The sequence below is a fragment of the Dermacentor silvarum genome, chromosome 11 (assembly GCF_013339745.2).
Source record: "Dermacentor silvarum isolate Dsil-2018 chromosome 11, BIME_Dsil_1.4, whole genome shotgun sequence".
In the NCBI taxonomy this organism is placed as follows: domain Eukaryota; kingdom Metazoa; phylum Arthropoda; class Arachnida; order Ixodida; family Ixodidae; genus Dermacentor; species Dermacentor silvarum.
In genome coordinates, this window is record NC_051164.1 from 43,804,602 (window position 1) to 43,827,310 (window position 22,709).

A 22,709-nucleotide genomic window follows, 5' to 3' on the forward strand; every position below is an offset into this window, starting at 1 on the left:
TTTCTGTTCTCTTATACATAAGTAGAAACGTCGCCCCGACAGGTGAAGCTATGCGCATGCTTCAGACTTTTATTTTTCGAGCGCTCACAAAGTAGCAATTTGTCATGCCGCAGTTTCATGGGTAATTAAATTTTGGAAATTTTGGAAGATACAAAATTTTATATTGCTTGTACAGAGAGCTCTTTTGAATTTCCCAATCATGCTGACCCTGCTTAAATTAAAATTTTAGATGTTGTAAATAAGATTTGTTCAAATAGCGACGAATTACTATGTATAACCCGTCGCATCATTGTCGCCCCCGCTGATGGAATGACTCAGAAGAATGACTCAGAATGATTTATTTTAAATCTTACTTAGTCTTTATAGAAACATCATGTATATACATCATTTACTGCCAGTGCGTATTACCTGTGGAAGTAGTCGCCAATTGAAATTTACTACTTGCAGTGCGTTTGTTCTCCATGTCTAATAAGACTGCTTGTAGTTTCGCGAATGAGATAAGTTACCTCGTTATAATAGTGTATTTTCCAGGTTGAATTACATTTACGTACATTTTCATATTCTCCGTTGTATGATATCATGAGCATTTATAAAGTAATATATATTTGTTTTAGGAACATCATCTTGACCGTCAAGTACCCGTAAGTATTTTTACTTGATGCCTTTGACTTCAATATCCATATGCTTTTGAACACTTTGCAACAAGGCTGCTAGAAATATTATACAATATCGGTACTACAGGCGCCAAGACCTGCCATGTTAAATTGCTCACGCATAGTGATATCGTGTAATAAGAAACCTAATGGCAAGCAAAACGGTGTGCTAAGAAACAAAAAGTAAATTGTGACCTTTATTGCCAGCGAATCGCGGACTGTTTGGATGTTATAGGGTGGAGCAACGGATAATTTTCGGCATGCAATCAATATTGAACTTACGAACAAGATACACAGTTTAAAAAATATAAGGGTGAAACCATTGTGACTCATAAACCCTACCATTTCCGGCTAACAATATCGACTCTTTGTTTATTTCATGCCTTCCATTGCAGCAAATTTGGCCAGGAGCGGATCAAGCCCTTGCTGACAACACTGGCCTTCAGATCGCTTTCAAAGTGGGTTTCGAAAATGTCTTACGTGTATATTGATCTCATATATTTTCGACGAAATAATACCTAATATTCTTACGCTAAGGGCACATAATATCTAACTATTGCAGGTGCTCATTTTCTTTAGGAGAGCTTTTGATGTATGATCTGGTTGCATGCAAGAAAAGGTTTTCATGCAGGATACAATTTTTAGGAAACCCGCTTGATGTATTTAAAAGAATGGGACCGAAACTCCAGATGAAATCGGTTTCACCTTCGCCGAGCTTTTTGAGGAAATGGCAAATAAATATTAGTAAGTTTCGAAAAATCACCCATTATCATTTCTGAAACATGCAAGTAATAAACGCCACTAAAACGTGAAAAAGCAATATTAAAAATACTCGTATAGCATTGCCAGTCATGAGCTCATGGCTGTTCAGTTTGTTAACCCTCCCAAATTACTCCTAAATGTTTAGGCTGGGTGTGTTGTGATTACTAGTATTACTACAGAGCCCGCCGGCGAGCAATTCGCTTCACGTTGCGAAATATGTGAAAACAGGTAACTGCGGTTCATTATCGCGTTCACTTTTAGATTAAAATCAAATACGGTGCAGCAATAGCACGTGGACAAGCCCAAATTAACAACCTTGTTTACGGAGCCTCGATTCTTTAACCCGAAGTGAAGCAAAATGGTTCGTCTGTACGTAGAATGAATATTAGGCAGACATATTACTTTAAGCTACACGTTGCACTTGTTCACCCCGAAGCAAGGAAGGCCAAGCGTCATTTGCATTTGAGGTGAGCGGCTTACAAGGCTGAAACACCAATGCGCGTGTACTTGTAGTTTGTTGATATTATATGGGACATATATTTAGGCCTAATCAGACTAGAATTCATAGATTTAGAAAAATTGCAAATCACAGGACAAAAGACGGTACCTAAATAAGGGATCAGTAAAACAGATGCATCTCTATGAGAGATACGTAGTTGGGTAAACTTAACACCTCATTATTGGTTCATTGCGCTCTTCTCGAAATGTGCGCAGTAGCTCTCGGCTGCCTTCTAGACTTTTGTTCTCACTTAAAAAAAATTAGCTGACGAAAAATTCACCGTCCATTCCCGTCTGTAAAGGTGGATGACCAGCGTAGCTGTATAGGTGGTATATCTAAATGTACAACACAGAATTACGTAAATGTTTTGGTGCTGCTTATTTTTTCACGAAAGTTACTGTTGCTTTGTGGGCGCTATGGTAGACGGTCAAGGGTTCGGTGACGACGATGGACAGGTTCTTGGCGAAGGTTAAGTCTAAACACGAGCGCCTCGTGGTCATTGGCACCTTGGGATCGGTATAGCAATGTAGCCCTAACCGTTAGAGCATAAATGAGGGCAGCCAATTGCTGGTTGGCCACGACACCACGTTGAAGTCGCCAACGACGAGGACTGGGGTTTGATCGTCGTCGGCTGGATCGAGCAGCCATCCAAAGTGGTCGTTCATAAAGTCCTCTACGTCGCGCTTGGAAGGGGCAGGTTGAACGTACACGGTGGCAAACACCATCCCGTCGGCGGTCTTTACGGCGCACACGTCGGCGTAACACACCGCGCTTTCTAGTTCTTGGGTGGTGGACGAAACGTCGTACGGCGCGACGGTGGTGGCTACGTCGTTCCTCACGTACATGGCAACTCCGCCCGCACGCGAGTCGATGCGACGGTCGCACGCGACGCCGGTGTCACCGTCGACATGAACGAAGAAATCGGACCACGTCACGGAGAGGCACAAGAGGGATACCCGTCTGAGTAGGGCGTCGTGGACCACATCCGGCGCGTGCAGACGCAGCGACCTGACGTTGAGAGCCGCCAGCGAGAAGGTATATTGCGGTTCGGCGAGTCTAGGCGCACACTCTTTGGTGACGGTTGGGAAGGTAGTGGTTATCTAGCCGCCGAAACTCGTCCACCAGGTCGCGTCCAGGTTCTTTCGGGCGTGGTAGAAAGCGTGATCTCCCTCGGCGTTGGTGATGTATAGCCGGTTGACGTCCGTGCACCTACTGAGGTCAACGTAGACCAGCTTCTGCGGGTGCCTACGGTCGTACTTGTACATCACGTCCGAGTAGGTGACCTCCTGCTAAGGGTAACGGCACTGGCCTCAACCACGGGAAACTGCCTGCGCCGAAAGGCAAGCCCCGTGTTTCCGTCCAGAGTGACGGTGACGGTACGCAACTCTACTGGCACCCAATCGGTCTTGATCTTTATTTCGCGCCTGCAAGCCGATCGCGCTAGTGCCTTTCCCTTGACGCGCGCCATGCGACCGGTGTGAGGGACGTCTAACTGAATCGAAAGCCGAACGGCATCGCACGAGTTGCCTTCCCGGTACTCGAGCTCCTGCAACAGGCCGACTGCACCATTCACGAGTCCGTCTTTGACATCAATGTTTAACGTGAGCATGTAGGGCTTGCCGCGGCCGAGCACGATCAAGTGCGGAAGGTTGCCCATTTCTCCGCGCGTCATACGTGCCACCCTGGCCTCCGCGCGCAGGCATTCCCCGCTCGACCTGTATCGGGGGTAGGAATAGACTGCCTGAGCGTGGTGTACGTTGTTCACTCCTTCGTGAGTTATTTCGGTGTGGAATTTGGTGGCGTGCGTGTAAGAGTAGAAGAGACGCACGGCGTCGGGGCAAGGATCATGGAACAATCCGACGACATGAATCAACGCTCGAGCAGCCGGACTTCTTCGGGTACCAGGGCCATGCCATCTCCGATCTTGGTCCTTTCCATTTTAATACAAGACAGCTTATATTGCCCCTGAAGAAACGTCTTCCCAGCAGTGCATTTCTGTTTAAAAGTGAAGCCGATTTTAGGGGATCGTTGTAAACTTCGTCTTTGTAAGCTGGCTTTCCCACGTTCGGCGTTGCAGTGAATGAAGCCTGCTTGTTGGGTGCGTTCTACACGGTATCGCGTTCTACTCTTAAAGGCGAAGCTTAAGCGCCCTCTAACTTTTTGGTCGCCGACATGCCCTAGCCATATACAGCTTCGCTGTAAAACCATACATGTGTTCATAGCACCGGTTTTAGAAATGCTGGCATAGGTCGACAGAAATGCGGTTACTATTCGCCTCGCCTTGAAATTTTCTTGCTAAAGGCCATTATGATAGATCGCGTAAAAGAGTAGGATCAATCTGAAATAAACCTCTGAAACACAGAAGTGAGGTTGCACCACTTGGCTTCAAATAAAAAGCTGACCCGCACAGGGTTACTTGGCCTTATCATGGGCAAAGTAAACTTTGGACATGAACATACATTAAGTCCATACTTTGAAAATCATCCTTAAACCCTTCCCGCTCATTGTTTTTGCCGCCGGCTATTACCAACGTTAAAAACTGTTTAATCAATACGCTGTATGAGATGACTTAAAATTGAAGCAATGCCACAGCTACATAGCCTTGAGGTGAACTGAAAGGTAGGGCTCGCATTTTATTAACAGACTAACTGAATCATTCTCTGTTTCATTTACAGGCATACTGCAGAGTACTTGAAGACGTAGAGAGACGCCTAACAGGTCTGGAAAACATCACAGGAATGCAGCTGTTCTTCATTTCTAATGCTAGGGTAGGTTGTCTGCGTTTGGATAAACAAATAAAACCCAATATGAGGAAAATGTTCGAAATTCTTCTTGGAACGGCTGCTATTTATGTGCGTTATTTCTACAGACTCAGTGCAGGATCACTCACACGGATACGCTCTACGACGATATAGCAGTACGGTGGCCTTACACCCCTGCGCGAAACAGGTAAGAAAAAATATTGAGTCGGGGAAAGTGTATGCGTGGTTTTACTGTTTTATTGCCGTTTTTTGTTCACAAAAATGTGATATGAGAGCGCAATCATGCCTTTTCTTAAGACAACGTTCTTGCATTGTGTATTTTTAAGAGTAGATCCTCATCAGATGAAATAATTATATGACGCATACAACTTAAATATTTTGAGAATATGCTTTCATGACCCGCTGTGGTTGCTTAGGGGCTATGGTGTTGGGCTGCTAAGCAAAAGGTCGCGGGAGCGAATCCCGGCCACTGGGGACGCATTTCGATGGGGGTGAAATGCGAAAACACCCGTGTACTTATATTTAGGCGCACGTTAAAGAAGCTCAGGTGGTACAAATTATTCCGGAGTCTGTAACTGCGGGTTGCCTCATAATCAGATCGTCGTTTTACATGTTAAACCCCATAATTTAATTTTAATATCCTTTCGCTAGGGTACTATGTAAAGAAGAGTCAGTAAAGTGGCCGAAGAGCAGTAATTCTTGAGCACTTTCGGCGTGGCAGAGGGCCACACAGAATATAAAAACGCATTCAACAATTCATTCTAATAATTCTCTGCTCGACTGCACTATCTCAGTGGCTTTCTTTTACCATTATATAGAAAGAAGCACTGCAGCAAAGAAGCTAATCAACCTAGCCCCCCCCCCCCCCCCCCCCCTCTTCCCCCCAAGCGCCTTCCTGACTAAACAATCATTACGTTCTATTTTCTGTTCTTTAGCGATTCTCTTTCACCGTAATCAGAATCAGAATATGCGCTGTTCTTTACCGGGTTCTGTATTTCAAGGTATTTAAGCGCTGCTCAAGCGCTTGAACTTGTCTTAAATTAATTGTACTAACCCACTGAAGAAGTTTTTGCAAACGCGCGGAAATGCAAAAAAAAATGAGGTGCAGTGAGTAAATTAAGGTAACAATGCTCTAAGAAAAAATTTAAATAAATTATCAATCAAAGTACCAAATGGTATATATTGCAATGTTACGCACTAATCACAGCACAATATCACAGTTGTTGATTTTTTGCGTAAAATAGGCGTGTCCATAACATGGTGAATGCAACCCTAAACCTTGAAAGCATGAATACAACTAAACTGCTTGCAAACTGCATATCGGGAACGAGGTGTGCACAACAGCAAACAAAGTAGAAGAGTGCCGAAAGCGCGCACTGTTTCGAAAAACTAATACAAGATTTCTGCACTTTCCTATCTAGTCGAGACAGTGCAGCCAAATCTTAACTGCCTTCGCGTGCTTCACGAGCAATTGAACTCTAATGCGAACACAGGAGAAGAGACCAACAGGCAGCGTTCGCAGCGTGTCTCAACCGCAGCAGCTCAGGCAATCTCGAGCTCGCGCTTCCCAGATGACTGGCGATGTGGCTGCAGCGCCGGGCATTCCTCTTCAATCTACAATCCCCTCTACAATCGCCCCCCACCGGGAAAGGAGCCTGCCTGGCGACTCATCGGGAACATAGAATCATTGGGTCATAATACGACTTCAGAAGTTGTACGTGGACTTTTTCACGAACACGACAGCGTTGGTCTGTAGGTGGCGTTACAGGCTCGGACAGCGTTGGTCTGTAGGTGGCGTTACAGGCTCGAAAAAATAGTTCACAGGCGATGTCTGCGCTACAACACGGTAGGGTCCTTGATATTTGGATACAAGCTTGGATGAGAGGCCAGCAGGAACGGCAGGAACCGAAAGCCACACAGGGGAGTCCGGAAGAAAGTGACGATATGGGTGATCATCGTCACGTCGAGATTTTTGTTGCCATTGGTCGACGGCTGTAAAGGAACGGGCGAGTTGACGGCATTCCTCAGCGCGGCGGGCAACTTCAGAGATGGGTGTACATTCGGATGAATCGGGTCTGTACGGAAGAATGGTGTCGAGGGTAGTCGAAGGTTCGCGGCCGTACAAGAGGAAGAATGGGGAAAAGTTTGTGGTCGCCTGTGGTGCAGTGTTGTAGGCGAACGTGATGAATGGCAGAATGAGGTCCCAATCAATGTGATCAGAGGCGACGTATTTGGAGAGCATGTCGCCAAGGGTGCGGTTAAATCTTTCCGTCAGACCATTGGTTTGAGGGTGGTAGGTGGTGGTGGTGCGATGAAGGATGCGACATTCAGCAAGGAGCGCGTTTACAACTTCGGAGAGGAACACACGTCCTCTATCGCTCAAAAGTTCGCGAGGTGCACCGTGACGGAGAATGACGTTTTTCAGTAGGAAGGATGCTATATCACGGGCTGTGGCAGCAGGCAGAGTGGCTGTTTCTGCATATCGCGTCAAGTGGTCGATGGCGACGACTATCCAGCGATTTCCGGAAGCCGTGCTCGGAAGGGGTTCATACAGGTCAATCCCAATGCAATAGAAGGGCCTGGCAGGAAACGGGATTGGCTGGATTTGACCAGAGACATGCTGAGCAGGAACCTTGCGGCATTGGCACTGAGGGCACGACCGAATGTGCTTGCACACAAAGGTGTACATGCCACGCCAATAAAACCTGGAGCGTAGCCGGGTGTACGTCTTGAAGACACCCGCATGTGCACACTGCGGGTCAGTATAGAAGGCAGAACATATTTCCCCACGAAGATGTCGAGGTATGACGAGCAACCACTTGCGGACGTAAGAGACGTAATTCCGGCCATAGAGAAGTCCATCCCGAATTTCGAAGCGAGAAGCTTGACGGCGCAAATCTCGAGAAGGCGGAGGAACAGTCGATGGGTTAGAAATGAATCGGATAAAAGCACTAATCCAGGCATCCTTGCGTTGCTCCGAAGCCATGTCGCAGCCTGCTGGGAGCGAAAGTACTTGGTCAACGCCAGAGAGGCAGGCATCGCTTTCGGTTGACACGGGCGAACGGGAAAGCGCCTCGGCGTCGGTGTGGCGGCGGCCAGATCTGTAGACAACGCGCACGTCGAAATCTTGCAACCGCAAAGCCCAGCGAGCTAACCGACCTGAGGGGTCCTTCAACGTGGACAGCCAACAAAGTGCATGGTGGTCTGTAATTACATCATAGCGGCAGCCATAGAGGTAGGGTCGAAATTTACCAAGTGCCCAGATTATGGCCAAACATTCCTTCTCCGTAACGGAATAATTATTCTCGGCTATTATGAGGGTGCGGCTTGCGTATGCAACGACGTACTCGTCGAATCCAGATTTGCGCGGTGCGAGCACAGCGCCGAGCCCAACACCGCTGGCGTCGGTGTGTGCTTCCATCGGAGCAGTGGAGTCGAAGTGACGCAGTATAGGCGGCGATGTAAATAGACGACGCAACTCTTGGAGGGCATCGTCACAAGCAGGGGACCGGGCGTAATTGTTCAAGTCGCTCCATAGAAGCTGATTCAAGGGAGCGGTGATGGACGGAAAATTCCGAATGAAGCGGCGAAAGTAAGAACAAAGGCCAAGGAAGCTGCGAAGTTCTCTTACGGAGGAAGGTTTGGAAAAATCAGCAACTGCACGGAGCTTGGCGGCGTCAGGAAGAATACCGTGTTTAGATACGACATGACCAAGGATGGTGAGCTGACTTCCGCCAAAGTGGCATTTCTTCAGGTTGAGCTGAAGACCGGCGGCAGTTAGGCACTGTAACACTTCCTCCAGCCTACAGAGAGGGGTGGGAAAGTCGGGCGAAAAAATAACCACATTACCTAAGTAGCGCAGACACGTTTTCCACTTGAGACCACGCTAAAGGTTGTCCATCATACGCTCAAATGTTGTTGGGGCGTTGCAAAGCCCGAAAGGCATGACATAAAATTCATATAGGCCATCTGGTGTTACAAAGGCCGTTTTAGGTTGGTCTTCGGGTACCATGGGGACTTGCCAATAGCCGCTACATAAGTGGATAGAAGAGAAGAACTCCGCGCCTTGGAGACAGTCGAGGGCGTCGTCAATTCTCGGAAGAGGGTAAACATCTTTACGAGTTATTTTGTTAAGACGATGGTAATCGACATAGAATCGAATCGATCCGTCCTGCTTCTTAACAAGAACAACGGGAGATGCCCAGGGGCTATCCGAAGGCTGAATCACGCCGCGCTTCAGCATGTCAGCTACTTGGTCGTCGATGACACGGCGCTCTGTCGCGGATACACGATATGGTCTTTGTCGCAGTGGCGCACTGGTGCTCGTGTCGATGCGATGACAAACAGTTGACGTGTGGCCCAAGGGAACATGCTGGCAGTCGAAAGACGAACGGAACTTGTCAAGAAGTTGGAGAAGCTGGGCACTTTGGGAAATAGTCAACGTGTCGGCGATGGAGCTATGTAGAACATCAGGAGAAGTCGGCTCCTGCGCTGGGTTACAGGTCACTCCAGCGACCTCATGAGTGGCGATGGAACCAGTTGGCATGTCAGTGATGGCAGCAGGGTCGACACACTGGACGCGGCCAACGCACTCCCCACGAAGCAAACTGAGAGGACAGGACAATCGGTTGGAGACGAGCAGTCTGCTGACGCCGGCATGAACGTCCAAAACAGCGAAAGGCAGCGGGGAACATTTGCGACGAGTGAAAATGGCGGATGGCGTAAAACATGCGCTGGCATCAGCAACAATGTTGCATGACACTGTGGCAAGGGCAAAAGAGTGCGGTGGAATTGTAAGGTCTTCGGCAACAAAAACTTTATCTTCAGGTTCACTGAGCGTCAAGGAACGGGGCGTCGCACAGCGTGTGAAATTCCACTTCAGCACGAGAACAGTCGATGACGGCCTGATTAGCGGAAAGAAAGTCCCAGCCCAAAATAAGATCGTGGGAACAAGCATCACAGCACCAAAAATTCGACGATGTAGAGGAGGCCGTTGACCACAACACGAGCAGTACACGCAGCTGCAGGCTTGATGCGGTCTGCGCTGGCAGTACGAAGAGATACGTTTGACAGTGGCGTCCTAACTTTCCTGAGCAAACGGTGAAGTTTCGCACTAATAACTGAAACTGCGGCACCAGTTTCAACGAGAGCGAGTGCAGCGACGCCATCCACATATACACCAATAACATTAGTCGGAGGAGCGAGAGGCCTTGGTCTGTTCGTGGGTGACACAGTTCTCGCCTCTGGAACTGCGGCGATTATTTTTCCCGGTCCGGCGTAGAAGGACGGTGACGCATCGGCGAAAGTGAGCGACGTCGGGGCGATAACGAACGGCGGTCAACAAGAGGGCGGTGGTCCGAGTAAGAAGACATCTGGCCAGGGTTCTGAGGCACGTAGTACGACGGGTATGGTGAAACGTATGGTTCGGTGTCGAAGTTACGGCGGTAGTATGTTGGGCGGCGACGGCAAAATCGTGCAATGTGGCCAGGTAGACCACACGCAAAACACATTGCGCGGTTGTCAGGAGTGCGTCATTGTCCACTGCTGTGGGGGTACCACGGCTGAACGAAGTGAGGAACGGGACGGAGTGGCATGGCTGATGGGAATGGCGCAAAGGTCTGAGGTGGTGGCCGTGTGGTGAGGTGGTGGCGAGAGCCTCCGAATAGTTGAGTGGTGCAGTCACCTCGGGAAAAGCAGCGGGAGTCGGCACCGGCGGAATCTCGCGGGCAGAAGGGAGCGCTGCGCAAACTTGCTCTTGGATGACCTGGCGAAGGTTGGCCGGTAAAGGCGAGGGTGGTGACGTGGCTGAAGACAGCAGCGAAAGCTGACGAGCACCCTCAGCACGGACGGACTCTCTGATCAGGCAAAGCAGGGAGTCCATGTCAGGAGCCGCGGCCACGCTCGCGAGGCTTTCATCGTACACAGATGGGCGCCCTGTGAGAAGACGCTGCCTGCAGATCTCGTCGAAACTCTGGCAAAGCTCAATGACCTGAGAAACAGTGTCAGGGCTTTTTGACAGCAGCATATGAAAGGCATCGTCGGAAATGCCCTCCATGATGTGACGTACCTTGTCCACCTCCGCCATATCGTCGGGTTGACACGCCGGCAGAGGTCGTCGATGTCCTCTATTTAGCTGATGAACATTTCACCAGTTTGCTGGGATCGTCTGCCTAGGCGCTGTTCAGCACGAACCTTGCGCACGCAGGGCGGCCAAAAACATCTGCGATGCTGGTTTTGAAGCGAGCCCACGTGCGGAGATCGGCTTCGTGGTTTCTAAACCACAGCTTGGCGACGCCCGAGAGATAGAACATCACGTTGTTGAGCTTGAGGGTGTCGTTCAGTTTGTTAGTGTTGCAGGCGCGTTCATACGATTGCAGCCAATCTTCAACGTCTTTCTCATCCGTGCCGCTGAGAGAGAGAGAAATCACTTTATTCTGCGATTAAAAAAAAGCATCGACGCCCTCAGTCCAGGGCGTCACTTGCGGCGTGCTTCAGCGCTAGGCCGATGATGTCCGCAAGGAATCGTTGGTCGTGAAGGGTGGTTGCGGCGGTCAGCCACTCGGAGGAAAGGGTAGGTGGGAGGGATGAAGGTTTGGGTAGGGGGGGTAGTTTTGGATGGCATTGACATAGGAAATGTGATGTGTTGGGAGGATATGCACCACAGTGGCTACAGCGAGGGAGGTCTTCAGTAATTATGCCTTGTAGGAGGTGTTTCCGTGCTGGAGTGAGCAGGGTGTTCGTCTGGGCTTGTCTGATGAGTGTGCCCTGTGTCCTTGTAATGTCTTGGTGTAGCTTAGGGTATATCCTGCGCTCGTCCCTAAATGGGTGCAATTGTGGTGGAGGCGTTGGTGAGTTGAATAGATTTGGCCGGGGGATGTTGGGAGCCTGGAGTATCATATCGCAGGCAAGCAGGTTAACTCGTTCATTCCCCAACATCCCCTCATGACCAGGAATCCAGACAATCTCTACCTGCCGATGGAGACATTCTTGTAACTGTTGTGTGATATGTTTAGGTAAGTCGTCATGTATGAGTTTTCTACATGCTGACATTGAATCAGTAAATATGATGGCTGTAGTGATGAGTGTTACTGGGAGATGTTGTATCGCTGCTACTACCGCTTGTAGTTCTGCTGTGGTCGTATCAGTGTTTGAAATTAATTCACTGTGTATCGTCCGAAGTGTGTGATCTGCCACCGCTATAGCAGTGCCTTTGTCTTGAACACTAGCATCTGTATAGTAATATGTGCCGTGTGGGTTGCGTCCTATGTATCTTTTGAAGTATGCTACTCGCTGTGTCCGCCTAGCCTTATTAATCACGGGGTGCATGTGTCTGGGGAGGACGAAATTCAGAGGACGAAACAGAGGACAATATTCAGAGGACGAAATCTCTGAATATTGTACGCGGCGCTTGCGCACAAAAATGCAGCGAGAAAGACGAGGTTGTCAACAAACGCTGCACGAGCTACCAATGAGGCTGGACTATTTGATACCCATGTATATATTCTGTAAATAGATTCTTACTTTCCTTTGGGTACGCCTAATCAGTTTTGTGGGATATGAGATTGTTTTATATGCAGCCACTCTCTTCTTAATTTTCTAATTTCTTTGGAATATTGCACTGCGGCGCTTCAGTGCAACATGATGTAAGGAGTCCCAGGATGTAAGCGAAATCTCATATTTAGATAAGGACGACATGTTGCGTTTATCGCCATTTGCAACTCTATATACTGCTTACGCTGAAGGAACTACTATGAGCATGCCTGGATATATACAAGCCTGATCAGGCAGGTATATATTCCGCCTGAAGCATTTCGTTAACTAAAGTATGCGCCTAAAGCCGCAAATGAAGGACGGAAAGAAGATCCCAATCCAATCCGCAAGCACGGACAGGGCAAGCAATATGCATAGGCCGTAGTGAGAAAGCGTCATGAAGTCCAGACGAAAAGTGTCAGCTTTCGCCTGCGTCTTCGCTTCCCTGCCGCCCCATTTAGCCGAGTCAAATTCTGGGTCACAACCTGTTACACGCTCTCTTCCGCTAGTGATGTCATAAGCGTATGACTAGGTTGAGGGTGTATCACTAGCAAGCCTAGTCGAAATGGAGGAGTGGGTAGCAGCCATACGGGAGATAGAAGGTGGAATAGCCTGCAGGGTCATGGCGCCAAGAGTCCTAATTACGGTGTTCTTCCTTGACTTAAATAGCGAGCATGATGGCGCGCGTAATGTTCAGGCATTCGGTGAGTCTGTTTGTTTGCAAATGATAAGCCATCGTTAACTCATGATGAGCGGTGCATGACTGCAGCAGATTATCAACAACTTTGGTGAAAAAACTGAGGCAGCAATATGTCAGGAGCAAACGAGAAGAACCGTGATGGAGCATAACGTCATGAAGCAGTCGGCGACCTCGGTGGAGCAGCTCGTAGGGAGCACGCACGTGATAGCGAAGTGAGTCACATCATCAGTTACGACGGCAATCCATCGGTAGCCTAAGGTTGACATCGAGAAAGAGCCAAGGAGGTCCAGCCCTGCGGGAGAAAATGGCTCGGTGGGATTGTCGATCGGCTTGAGTAGGCCGGCTGGAAGCAAGTCTCTGGCGGCGTTGGTAGCGCTTACGGGTTGCAGCGTATCGTCGAGCAGAATGGTCAAGGGTACACCAGAAACAAATGTTTATGGGCTTGGTCATCAGCGCGAGTGACGCCCAAGTGGCCATTGGTGGGGGTGTCATGAGGCTGCGAGAACATGGCGCGGGCAATGCGTAGGTGTTCGAAAACGCCGATAAGAAGTTAAGCGCCATCGAGGCGCCAGTTGCCCCAGTACAACACACCGCATTTTCTAACGAAAAGAGGAGGTCTAGCATACAAGTGTTGAGGGGTGAGGTGGTCGATGATATACTGCTGGGAGGGATCACGACACTGTTGAGTAGTGACGTAGAGAAAGTCTGTAATGGACAGTACGCAGGCATCAGTGTCGTCGTCGGTGCGATTAGGCGGGGAAGTCATATGACGGGACAGGCAGACGGAGTCCTGGTGTAATCGCCTTGATTTGTGTAGCACAGAAAATCAGTATGCTCTTAATGGCAATGAGCGGCGGCCAAGGCGTCCCGTACGTGGGCTCTTTCAGCGAGGAAAGCCCCCAGAAACATGTCTTTAACGACGGATAAGTGTGAGCCCAAACTATAGGGACTAAATTTTGCGGCGATCCAAACGATAGCATGGCATTCACGTTACGCTATTGAAAAATACCAGTTCGATGCGGAGAAGAGCCGGCTAGCTTAAGCAATACCGCAGATGATGCTGGGATGCGGTTGGGCAAGTATAGGCCAGATGCCTTGGCCATTCGCATCTGCTCAAATTTTGGTGTCGGAAACAGGTGAAACTGAGTCAAAATATATGGACTTATGCGCCTTACTATAAGCAGGTAAATAGCTGCTGCATTTCCGTGTCGACACAGAAAAGCAGAGATCTTCTTGACATAATCAGTAGGGGCTCACGTGATCTCCACGAAGCTCTTAATGAAGCATCAAAACTAGGCCCAGATTTCAAGGAAGCTTCAGAGATTGTTTTAGGAAAGGGGAAGCGGGAATTCTTTAGTGGACGTAGCAGGGATTAAGGTGTATTCGTCAAACGTCGACGAGGTGGTCAAGGACTTTGACGTGGTGGCACCCGAAATGACAGTCCTCGTAGTTCAGCTGCAGGCACGCTTTTGGCAAAAGGGAAAGAACAGCGAAAAGGCGATGAAAACAGCCTTCAACGGTGGACGAAAAAACAATAACGTCATAAGATAGCCCAATCATATGAACCATTTCAGACCTAGGAGATGAGAGTTTGCCATGCGTGCGAAACTGAAAGTGGAATATCAGACCAGACTATAAATTGGTAGAGGTCATCCAGCGTAACGAATGTTGTTTTCTCGCGCTTTTTTAAATTAATAGCAATTTAACATTATCCAGAGCGGAGGTCGATGGAAGAGAAGGAACTGGCGCCATGAAAAAACCCAATGCGTCATCAATGCATCGAAAAGGGTCCACGCCCCTCTTTGTAACTTTGTTCAGATGACGAGTGCGATATTATGAGTGCGAGGTCGAAATATTGGAGGGAGGGCTCTACAGTATATTTCGCAAGCATTCTGTCAATCTCTGTACTTTTCGTTCGCACGCTAGCGCTGACACATGGTAATGCAGCCTGTGAACACTAACAGTATCGCCGGCGTTTATGCGATGCGCAACTGCGGTGGTCTGACGGAACGCGTCATCGCCATAATAAAATATATATTGGTAAAGAGTCAGTATGAAGTGGAGGGCATGAGTGCAATTAACCGGTATATTTTAGTTCATCATTCGGCATAGCGCAGCTGCATGTTGTGAATTTGAAGAGCAGGGGTGTGATGCTGAAGATCAGTGGCTAGCTCAAGGTCTGTTGTCCTGTAGTTAGTCTGTAGTTAAAGGAACGCCTATAACCGGATGTGCGACGTAGTTCCTGTCAGGAAGAGAAGGCAAGGGCCTCATGGAAACGTAAGCTGCAGCTTCAGGGAGCAACCGAAGGGGTTTGCCACACCAAAGGCGGGGCTTGCCAGCACCATTGTAAGCTGTGCATTGTGGCTATTCCAAACGTAGAACATTTAACAGTCGATAAGCACAGAGTGCAGTGTCATAAAGGTCATTTTAAGAATAAGATAATCAGGGCAATGGTCGATTACAGCAAAGAGGACAGACGTAGTGCGATCAGCAATGCTAATGCGGGCAGTAAACATCTCGAGTACGATGGCTGTGCTGCTGTTGGCAACACGTTTGGCAGGTGATTACACAGGTGTGTACGCCCTTAACATGTGACCGCACATAATTACCATTTTATCAATAGAACAATGATATAATTTGTCCTAACCATTTCCTAGCAATTTCTGTAGCACCTAAAACATAACTTCAAGATATGCATAGAACGTATCTAATATACTGGTTGATAAGGAGATTTATTAACGGAAAGCGACAGGCGAAAAACCAACGCAGCTCCAAGGGAACAACGGTATCGGCGCCAACAGCTCGTGGTCTGTGTTCGCGTCCTACCTCAATGATAACGCCCCTCTACCGCTTGCTTCCTGTTCGTCTTCTTCATTACATTTTATTCATGAAAGACAATCGCTTTGTATGCAATATACTCGTCCATACATAGCACGTCATCTCCTTTGTTCACAGTGATTATTTCCGATTCATTTTCCTACTGAGAATCCACCATTGCTTCAAATGCACAACAGGCTCTCACCTTCTGTACACATATTTCGCTGTATATTAGTTCATATTTCTTATTTGAATGCTTTCCACAATATCTCCTAAGTATACTTATTGCAAAAAATGAGAAAAAGAAAACAGACTTTCATGATGCTTCCCCTAAAAGGTCTCAGACAAAATGCAAGTTGAGGGTTATGAGTTGGAGGGTGAGTGCGCGCTGCTTAAAGTATATTGGCAGTATCTACGGGATCAAATTCTTTTCCTGCTATTCTAGTGCGAACATTCTAGTACGAACATGAAGCTGTTCAAACGAGGTCAGCTTCCTGTGTACTTTTTCACTCTTAGGTTCTATTTACAGACTCATCAACTCAAACATTTTCCGCAAATATATTAGAGGGAATTGCGTGTAATATAGATCAATAGTTGATTGAAAAAGGATTCTAAAATACTGCAATTCGTATAAAGGATACTGTTTTCAACGCCAAACTATTGAGGACATTGTTCCTCTCTAGCTTCTCTGACACGTTATTTCTGGCAAAACATCTCGGTTCTTCACGGAAACTTGTTCCAGAAATGCTGCACATAAACATCATAGCCTAAATCATATAGAATTACCAAATAGCGCTTTTGTCTAGTCGATAGAGCCGATTCGCAATGATGGTTGTCGTTAAATCATTTACCTATATAATGTGAATGCGCAGTGTGATTTTTTTTTCAAAAGAACTGTGAATATGAGGCTTTCAATAACTAAAATACGGATTTGCACATAAAGAAGTTGCGCTCCACTTACTGCGGTTGAAAACGGTCACGGGCTGCAAAAGAACTCTGCTTAAGAGGAACCATTATCTCGAGGGCTCGTACGTACTTTATTGCTTTATTGCTTATGCTTTATTGCTTTAGAGTAACGGTAGTATTAGTAATTTAGAGTAACGGTAGTAATGGGATCAATGGTAAATTTGGCACCATGCTGCCGCTGGTCGTATTGTCGTTTCTTTTCCCTCTGCCTCTCGTATTCACGCTGCCCCTCGGGAGTCCTAGCTGTGCGTTGCCTACCCAAAGCGGTGCTGCAACAACAATGAAATCAGATGCTAGGCTGGTTCTTTTATATATGAGACGCTAGTGACGTCAATCCCCCCTTCGCCAGCTGCATCGTCGTGGTAGCTTGTGCAACAGTAATCTTTACTGGGAAACGTATGCTGGGAGCGCTACATGCTTCGCATTGTTAGCAGCAGCACCTTATCATCAAATATGTAGTCTGGATGCTTCTTTCGTGCTTCTTCTTTGATAAAACGAATGCTGTACTGTTTGCTTAATGCGTGATACTGAAGAAGGCAGCACTTTTCGCTTAAATTGCTGAAGGTTTTTTTTTTTTCGTAAGGACGACATCGCGAGAAATCCCGACCAACTAGAGGCTAACAGCTTCGTTGTAAAAGACGTGCACCAAGCCTGTACTTCAAATTGTTGCTTCAGTGGCGGCGAGTGAACACTTTCTGTCTTCCGACATATTTGTGCTGCCAGCCACGAACTCATGAGATAGAGCAGGGCCACCGCAGTCCTCTGTATTTTTTCCCTGTCGTGTCAATGCTGGCTGGGTAGGCGTTAGATGTGTGTCACACCTTGGTGACAGTTGCGTCCATGATCATATCCATGGTGTGAACCCAGTTTGAGTAGAGGACATAACTTAGTTATGAACTAAAAAGAGCTGGCACTATGTAGCAATCACACAACTGACATGAGTAAGTAGGTTTTGCAACGTGTCTCAGTATATTGGTCACATTTATCGATCAGATCTTTCATGGGATTTTTTGACCGACATCTTTGTTTTTCCTTCAGTTGTTTTCATGCATTCACGTTAACTATGTCATCGCCGAGTCAGTTGGCAGTAGCGTATACGCGCCTTTCCATTTACCTTGACGTCGGCACCGCTGTTTGCGAGGCGTGTCGTTGAAGCACTTCAGGTTGAAACGGGGCTATCTCTTTCACCTAGCTTGTATAGTTTCACTGTGAACAAAGGTTAACCCTTATAATTTGTTACGCACTGTATAACATGAATCACGACAATTGTTCTCTGTGCCCGTCGATTGGAAATCAACTCCGCGTAAAGCTATCCATCTAAAATTATGCGAAAATCTGATCCTGCTCACAATCACTTATTTTCAACATTATTCGCCGTTTAGTTGCTTGTTAGTGACATTAAAAGGTGTCATTGTTGATGGGCGGCTACCCAAACACCCGGGTGCCACTTATTGGATGTCTGCAATGATGTATTACTCCTAATTCTTGACCTCAATGGTATTCTCATGCCTTCTGTCAAGAATACAAAAAATGAAAATATGGTCTTGACGCTCTAAAGGACTGAATTAGTGCAACTACTATCATTTTTTGGACACAATGCAAAAGCGAATGTTTTCGCATGCTATGGGTGCAAGTTATTTAATTTTACCCAAATGTACTGCGATGCAATAGGCTGAACTTCTCGGAGCATATTGGCACAAATGGCGCAGTGATTGCTTTTCGACTAGTTCCATGAATTTATAGATAATTTGGTGGTCAAGTTATATCAACAATTTGAAATACGCTGAATATAGCTGTGTGGTCACATCAACAAGATGTAGTAGATCTTCATTTCACTACAAGAAAACTTCATAAATTATCGCTACTGAGACGAAAATGGTGAAGGCGTTGCTTCATATCCCGCGCGGGCTCGCAATGTAAAATTGACTGAATTAGGGCACTTTCATAGATTGCTCCCCTTTTCATGAAAGCTTCTAAGTAACATACAAAGAAGTGTTTCCCATAGTTTAAAAAAATGTTGGAATTTTTTCGCCTTCTGTACAGCGACATTACCTTAAATTGAAGTTTCAACACTTACAATTTATCTCCTATAAATGTGCTGACTTGCGTTAGTATAAATAAATCAGTTAACCGAGAAAAAAATTGCAGCAGTGCTAGTCTCTCCTGGTGTTATCTCTTAATCGAGATACAAGTGAACTAAAAATTATAGGTCCACATTGCTATATCAACAAAGCTCCATTACATTATCACATGTACTGCAATGTTATTAGCGTTTCATTAAAGTGTTTGTACAGTCAGTGATATTGTACGTAAAAATTCTGATCCCTTGTCTTTATTTATAAAGTCATAAAATGTCTCTGTTTATTTTTTAGGGTCAACGAGGCCATGAAAAATTTGGAAGGGTTTGCTAAGGCGTTCAACTGTTCACTTGGCTCCCCAATGCGTCCAAACAAAACCTGCCCTTTTTGGTGAAAGAGATTCGGACGACGAGAGCATGAAGAAACTGTTTTGAAAAGTTAAATAAATAAATACTATCAATACGCAAGGCTTATAGCTTATTGAGTTTTTGCGCCTTCTTGGTACCTTGACATCAATTGACTAGAATCACAAATATTATAAGGCAATTTAGGGCCACCAGGGCTGTGTACGGGACGAAAGCACATAGGTGCTTTCGTGCTTATTTCAATTGCCCATATAAGCAGTTTAGTGATGGGGCACTTGGCGTCGAAGGCTTTTCTTTGCAAAAAAAAAAACTCGAACACCCAATTAGTTGCTCTGTACTTCTACAAACCGCAATATTCATAAATCATAAGGGAGGTATTGGCAAAGTGCTGCACTAGCGGCTGTGGCCAGTTCTTGCTCAGCGTTTTTTTTTATATATATACGTCGTTGGACGTCCTTATTCAATAGCACCTAGATTAGTACAACCTCATTAGGCCTCAACCTTACTTATTTTAGCTGTTTCAGGTACCGCTTTAAGCTTTAAAATGCAGTGACCTGGAGAAGAATATAAAATGCCGACCATGCATCAGAAACTCATTAACTCAGTTCTAGTACACGCCACAGCCTAATGCACAACTACGTAATTCTTTAACGATGAATAAGGAAAAAAAGGCACAAAAAGGGTTTTAATAAAAAAACACCATATATACAAGGCTATGCACTCTATTTCCTATATAAATATTAAAACCATTAGAACAGAAGGTATTCTAATCATTCAAAACATCATTGGTTACTTTAGTGGAAAAAGTATGAGCAGACTGGATCATTGTACAAAATAGAGAGGTAATGTTCTATAGTCTACCACTGGAACGAGAATTTGTGACTGGCAGTGAGCTCCTTAAATCTTCTTTTCAGCATGCGCTTATGTACGCTCAATACTCACGTGGACCCACCATGGCGGACTTCCACGTGAGTGGAAGTCCGCCATTGTCATTTGCATTCGATGTCTCCAGTTTGCTCGGCGGCGTAGTTAGTAGCAATTTCCCCCTATTTCCGCTTGCGATTCTTCGAAATTAAATCTGTCCGTCACGTAAGACAATGAAGGGCCCATACCCCCTTAACAATGGCTATACTGCCATAAACGCGGCCTCCTCATTACGACGCCAGAAGGGAAGTGAAATTCTACGCTGGAATGATGAGCGGCAACAGAGCCAGCTGCGGAAGACGACGACGACGAACGCGGGAGCAGTGGCACGAGCGCGTGCCGAGCAAAAGCACGAGCACAACCCGAGGGGCGCCAACGAGCCAGCGGCGGTAGAAGACGACGACGCTCGAACCAATGTTGATGATGATAGTTTTCCGTGTGCACCGACCCCGACACAAGTGAGGCAATACAAGCTTCGCTTGAAAAGTGTTCCACGCAGTCAAATTATTTAAACTCCCGCAGAAATCGGAAAAGCGCCGCTTCACGTACGAAGAGCTTTTGTCTCTGGGGAAAATTTGGAGTTTGCAAATTTGAAATTCGTATAGAAACCCTCAGGAGGCCACAAGGAAGTGCTTCTTTGCAGGTTGAGGATAGGACATACCTATGGAACACACTCGTATCTCCTTACAGGAAGTGATCCTCCGACATGTGATAGGTGTAGCGACATACTTACAGTTCTCCATGTTCTTATCCAGTGCCCTGAAATAGAAGCTCAGCGTAAAAAGTAGTTTTATCCCGCGTATCGTGAGCACATCCCTCTTCACCCAGCATTCTTTCTTAGCCGTGAGCCGCTTTTTGATTTTAATGCTGTCTTAAAGTTTTTAGCAGATGTAAACACATTAAAAATAATCTGGCCAGGGTATCTGTAGCGCAGCCTCGACTTGCAGGCTGCAGCTGCAGTGCAAAATCATATCAGAGCACGCGCCTCTCAGCCCTTGATTTCAAGGACCTCCTGAGGCAATAGTGCTATTGCATATACTTTATTATGTCACCGCCTTGTAACGAACTTTTCCGCTCATATCTCACATCATTAGTCTTTGCAATTATTTTAACACTCATATATTTTACGCAATTTATAGCAACTTGTTTTAGTCCTCTTTACAGCCACCTTTTATCTACCATTTGCTACCCACTGGCCGCTCCATCCATAATACATTCATAACCCATCACCATAAGTCATGGCGCTCTTTGGCCATAGCTGGCCCTTGCGCCATTAAACACTACTCATCATCATCATCAGAAACCCTCAGGAGACCCGCAAAGTCAAACGGTTTCTAAAAGGTTCTCCTGCGTTGCCGCCTCTGTGACTGTTCTGGTTGAATAGGACGTTGATTTCATACGGGAAACGCTGCAGATTGAAGCATTTCAAGATCCTGCAGTCAAACTCAAAATTTCTTCTGAGTATTCGATTTCAGGCGCAAAAACAATGTAAAAGACAGCCACGTGTATTAACAGCTAATACAGACCAGTTGTCTATATTTGTTGAAGCGTGTTGCTTAATTGTAAGAGAAATGTCGCTAAATTATCGCTGAATTACCGCGTTGCAAGCATGTTGAATAACGTAGGCGTTTTGTAACAGAATAATGCAGGCTAATGTAGTGTTTTCACATTTGTGTCGGCTCTGTGCAGTCTACATGTGCATGAACAGTGAATGCCCAAGCAGGGTGTACAGGGCAAACAATGCATGATGATGACTGCTGAAATCCGGCGTTTACCTTCGAATTTTGGGGTAACAATTGCAGCAAAATGCAAACGAACGCGACTCATTTCATTTTTAAAGCATGAACAGGTGCTTGGTCCACATAATCCCTGCAATAGTTGTAGTTCTCGGCAACTTGAAAGGACCACTATTTTCTGCGTCAAAAGCTTGGTCGCATGTTAAAACGTCGATGACAATTTCGTCACTATTAGACAGTTGAATTACGGCGCTTCCACCCTGATCTACCTGAAAGCTCCGTGTAGAATTTGGTTTCATCAAAAACGATTAGAAAATGAAGCAATATTTGTATAAGAAAGACATAAACTGAATTGACTTGAATGTTCTGACTCTTCCGAATGTTCGGAGCACAGCCGCTCCGATACTTACGCCTTTAGAGCCTGTCTGTCTTATTCACGTGCTGCGCTCTAAATATTAGCATAAAATTTATACCACATGGTTCTGGTAAAACTTTTTACTGCTATGCTTGCAAAGGTTCACTAGTAGAACGCATTTAATGAACGTGCCGAACCCGCCGCATTCAGACATACAAATCGGTATTGTAAACAAATTGACAGTCACTTTAGCATACGCCAAGGAGGGCGAAAGCGAAAGCCTGCACGCTCAAGAGACATTCAATAAATTACTGGGAAAACACGGGGAAAATGTGAGGTATAAATTCAAGACGATGAGCAGCACGAGAACAAGCTGACAGCAGGAGCCAACGTTTCGACAAGTGGACTTGTCGTCAAGGCGAGAATGCTCTCCTCGGCACAGTATGTATAGGTAGGGTTCTTCTAAAGGGGAGAGAAGATAAGGCGGGTTGGTGAGGTAACGAGCAAGAGTGTGCTAGCGGCGAGAGTGTAGAATTGAAAAGAACGATTATGTGCTTACTGA

At 46.4% G+C, this 22,709-nt stretch overlaps 1 protein-coding gene across 3 annotated transcripts in view; it reads left to right on the top strand.

Moving 5' to 3' along the window:
• Positions 1-22,709, top strand: part of LOC119433754 (neprilysin-1-like) — a 293,006-nt gene that overhangs the window by 37,082 nt on the left and 233,215 nt on the right. The window contains exons 8-12 of one of the 3 annotated variants that reach the window (XM_049659298.1): positions 615-641; positions 1,049-1,111; positions 4,590-4,682; positions 4,784-4,863; positions 19,062-19,236. The exons of 1 other annotated variant lie outside the window; for it this stretch is intronic. In XM_049659298.1, coding sequence (XP_049515255.1) covers positions 615-641; positions 1,049-1,111; positions 4,590-4,682; positions 4,784-4,863; positions 19,062-19,161 — 363 coding nt within the window. In that variant the 3' untranslated portion in view covers positions 19,162-19,236. Of the gene's footprint in view, positions 1-614; positions 642-1,048; positions 1,112-4,589; positions 4,683-4,783; positions 4,864-19,061; positions 19,237-22,709 lie in introns of those variants that run through there. One more of the 3 variants, XM_049659299.1, reaches the window with a different exon arrangement.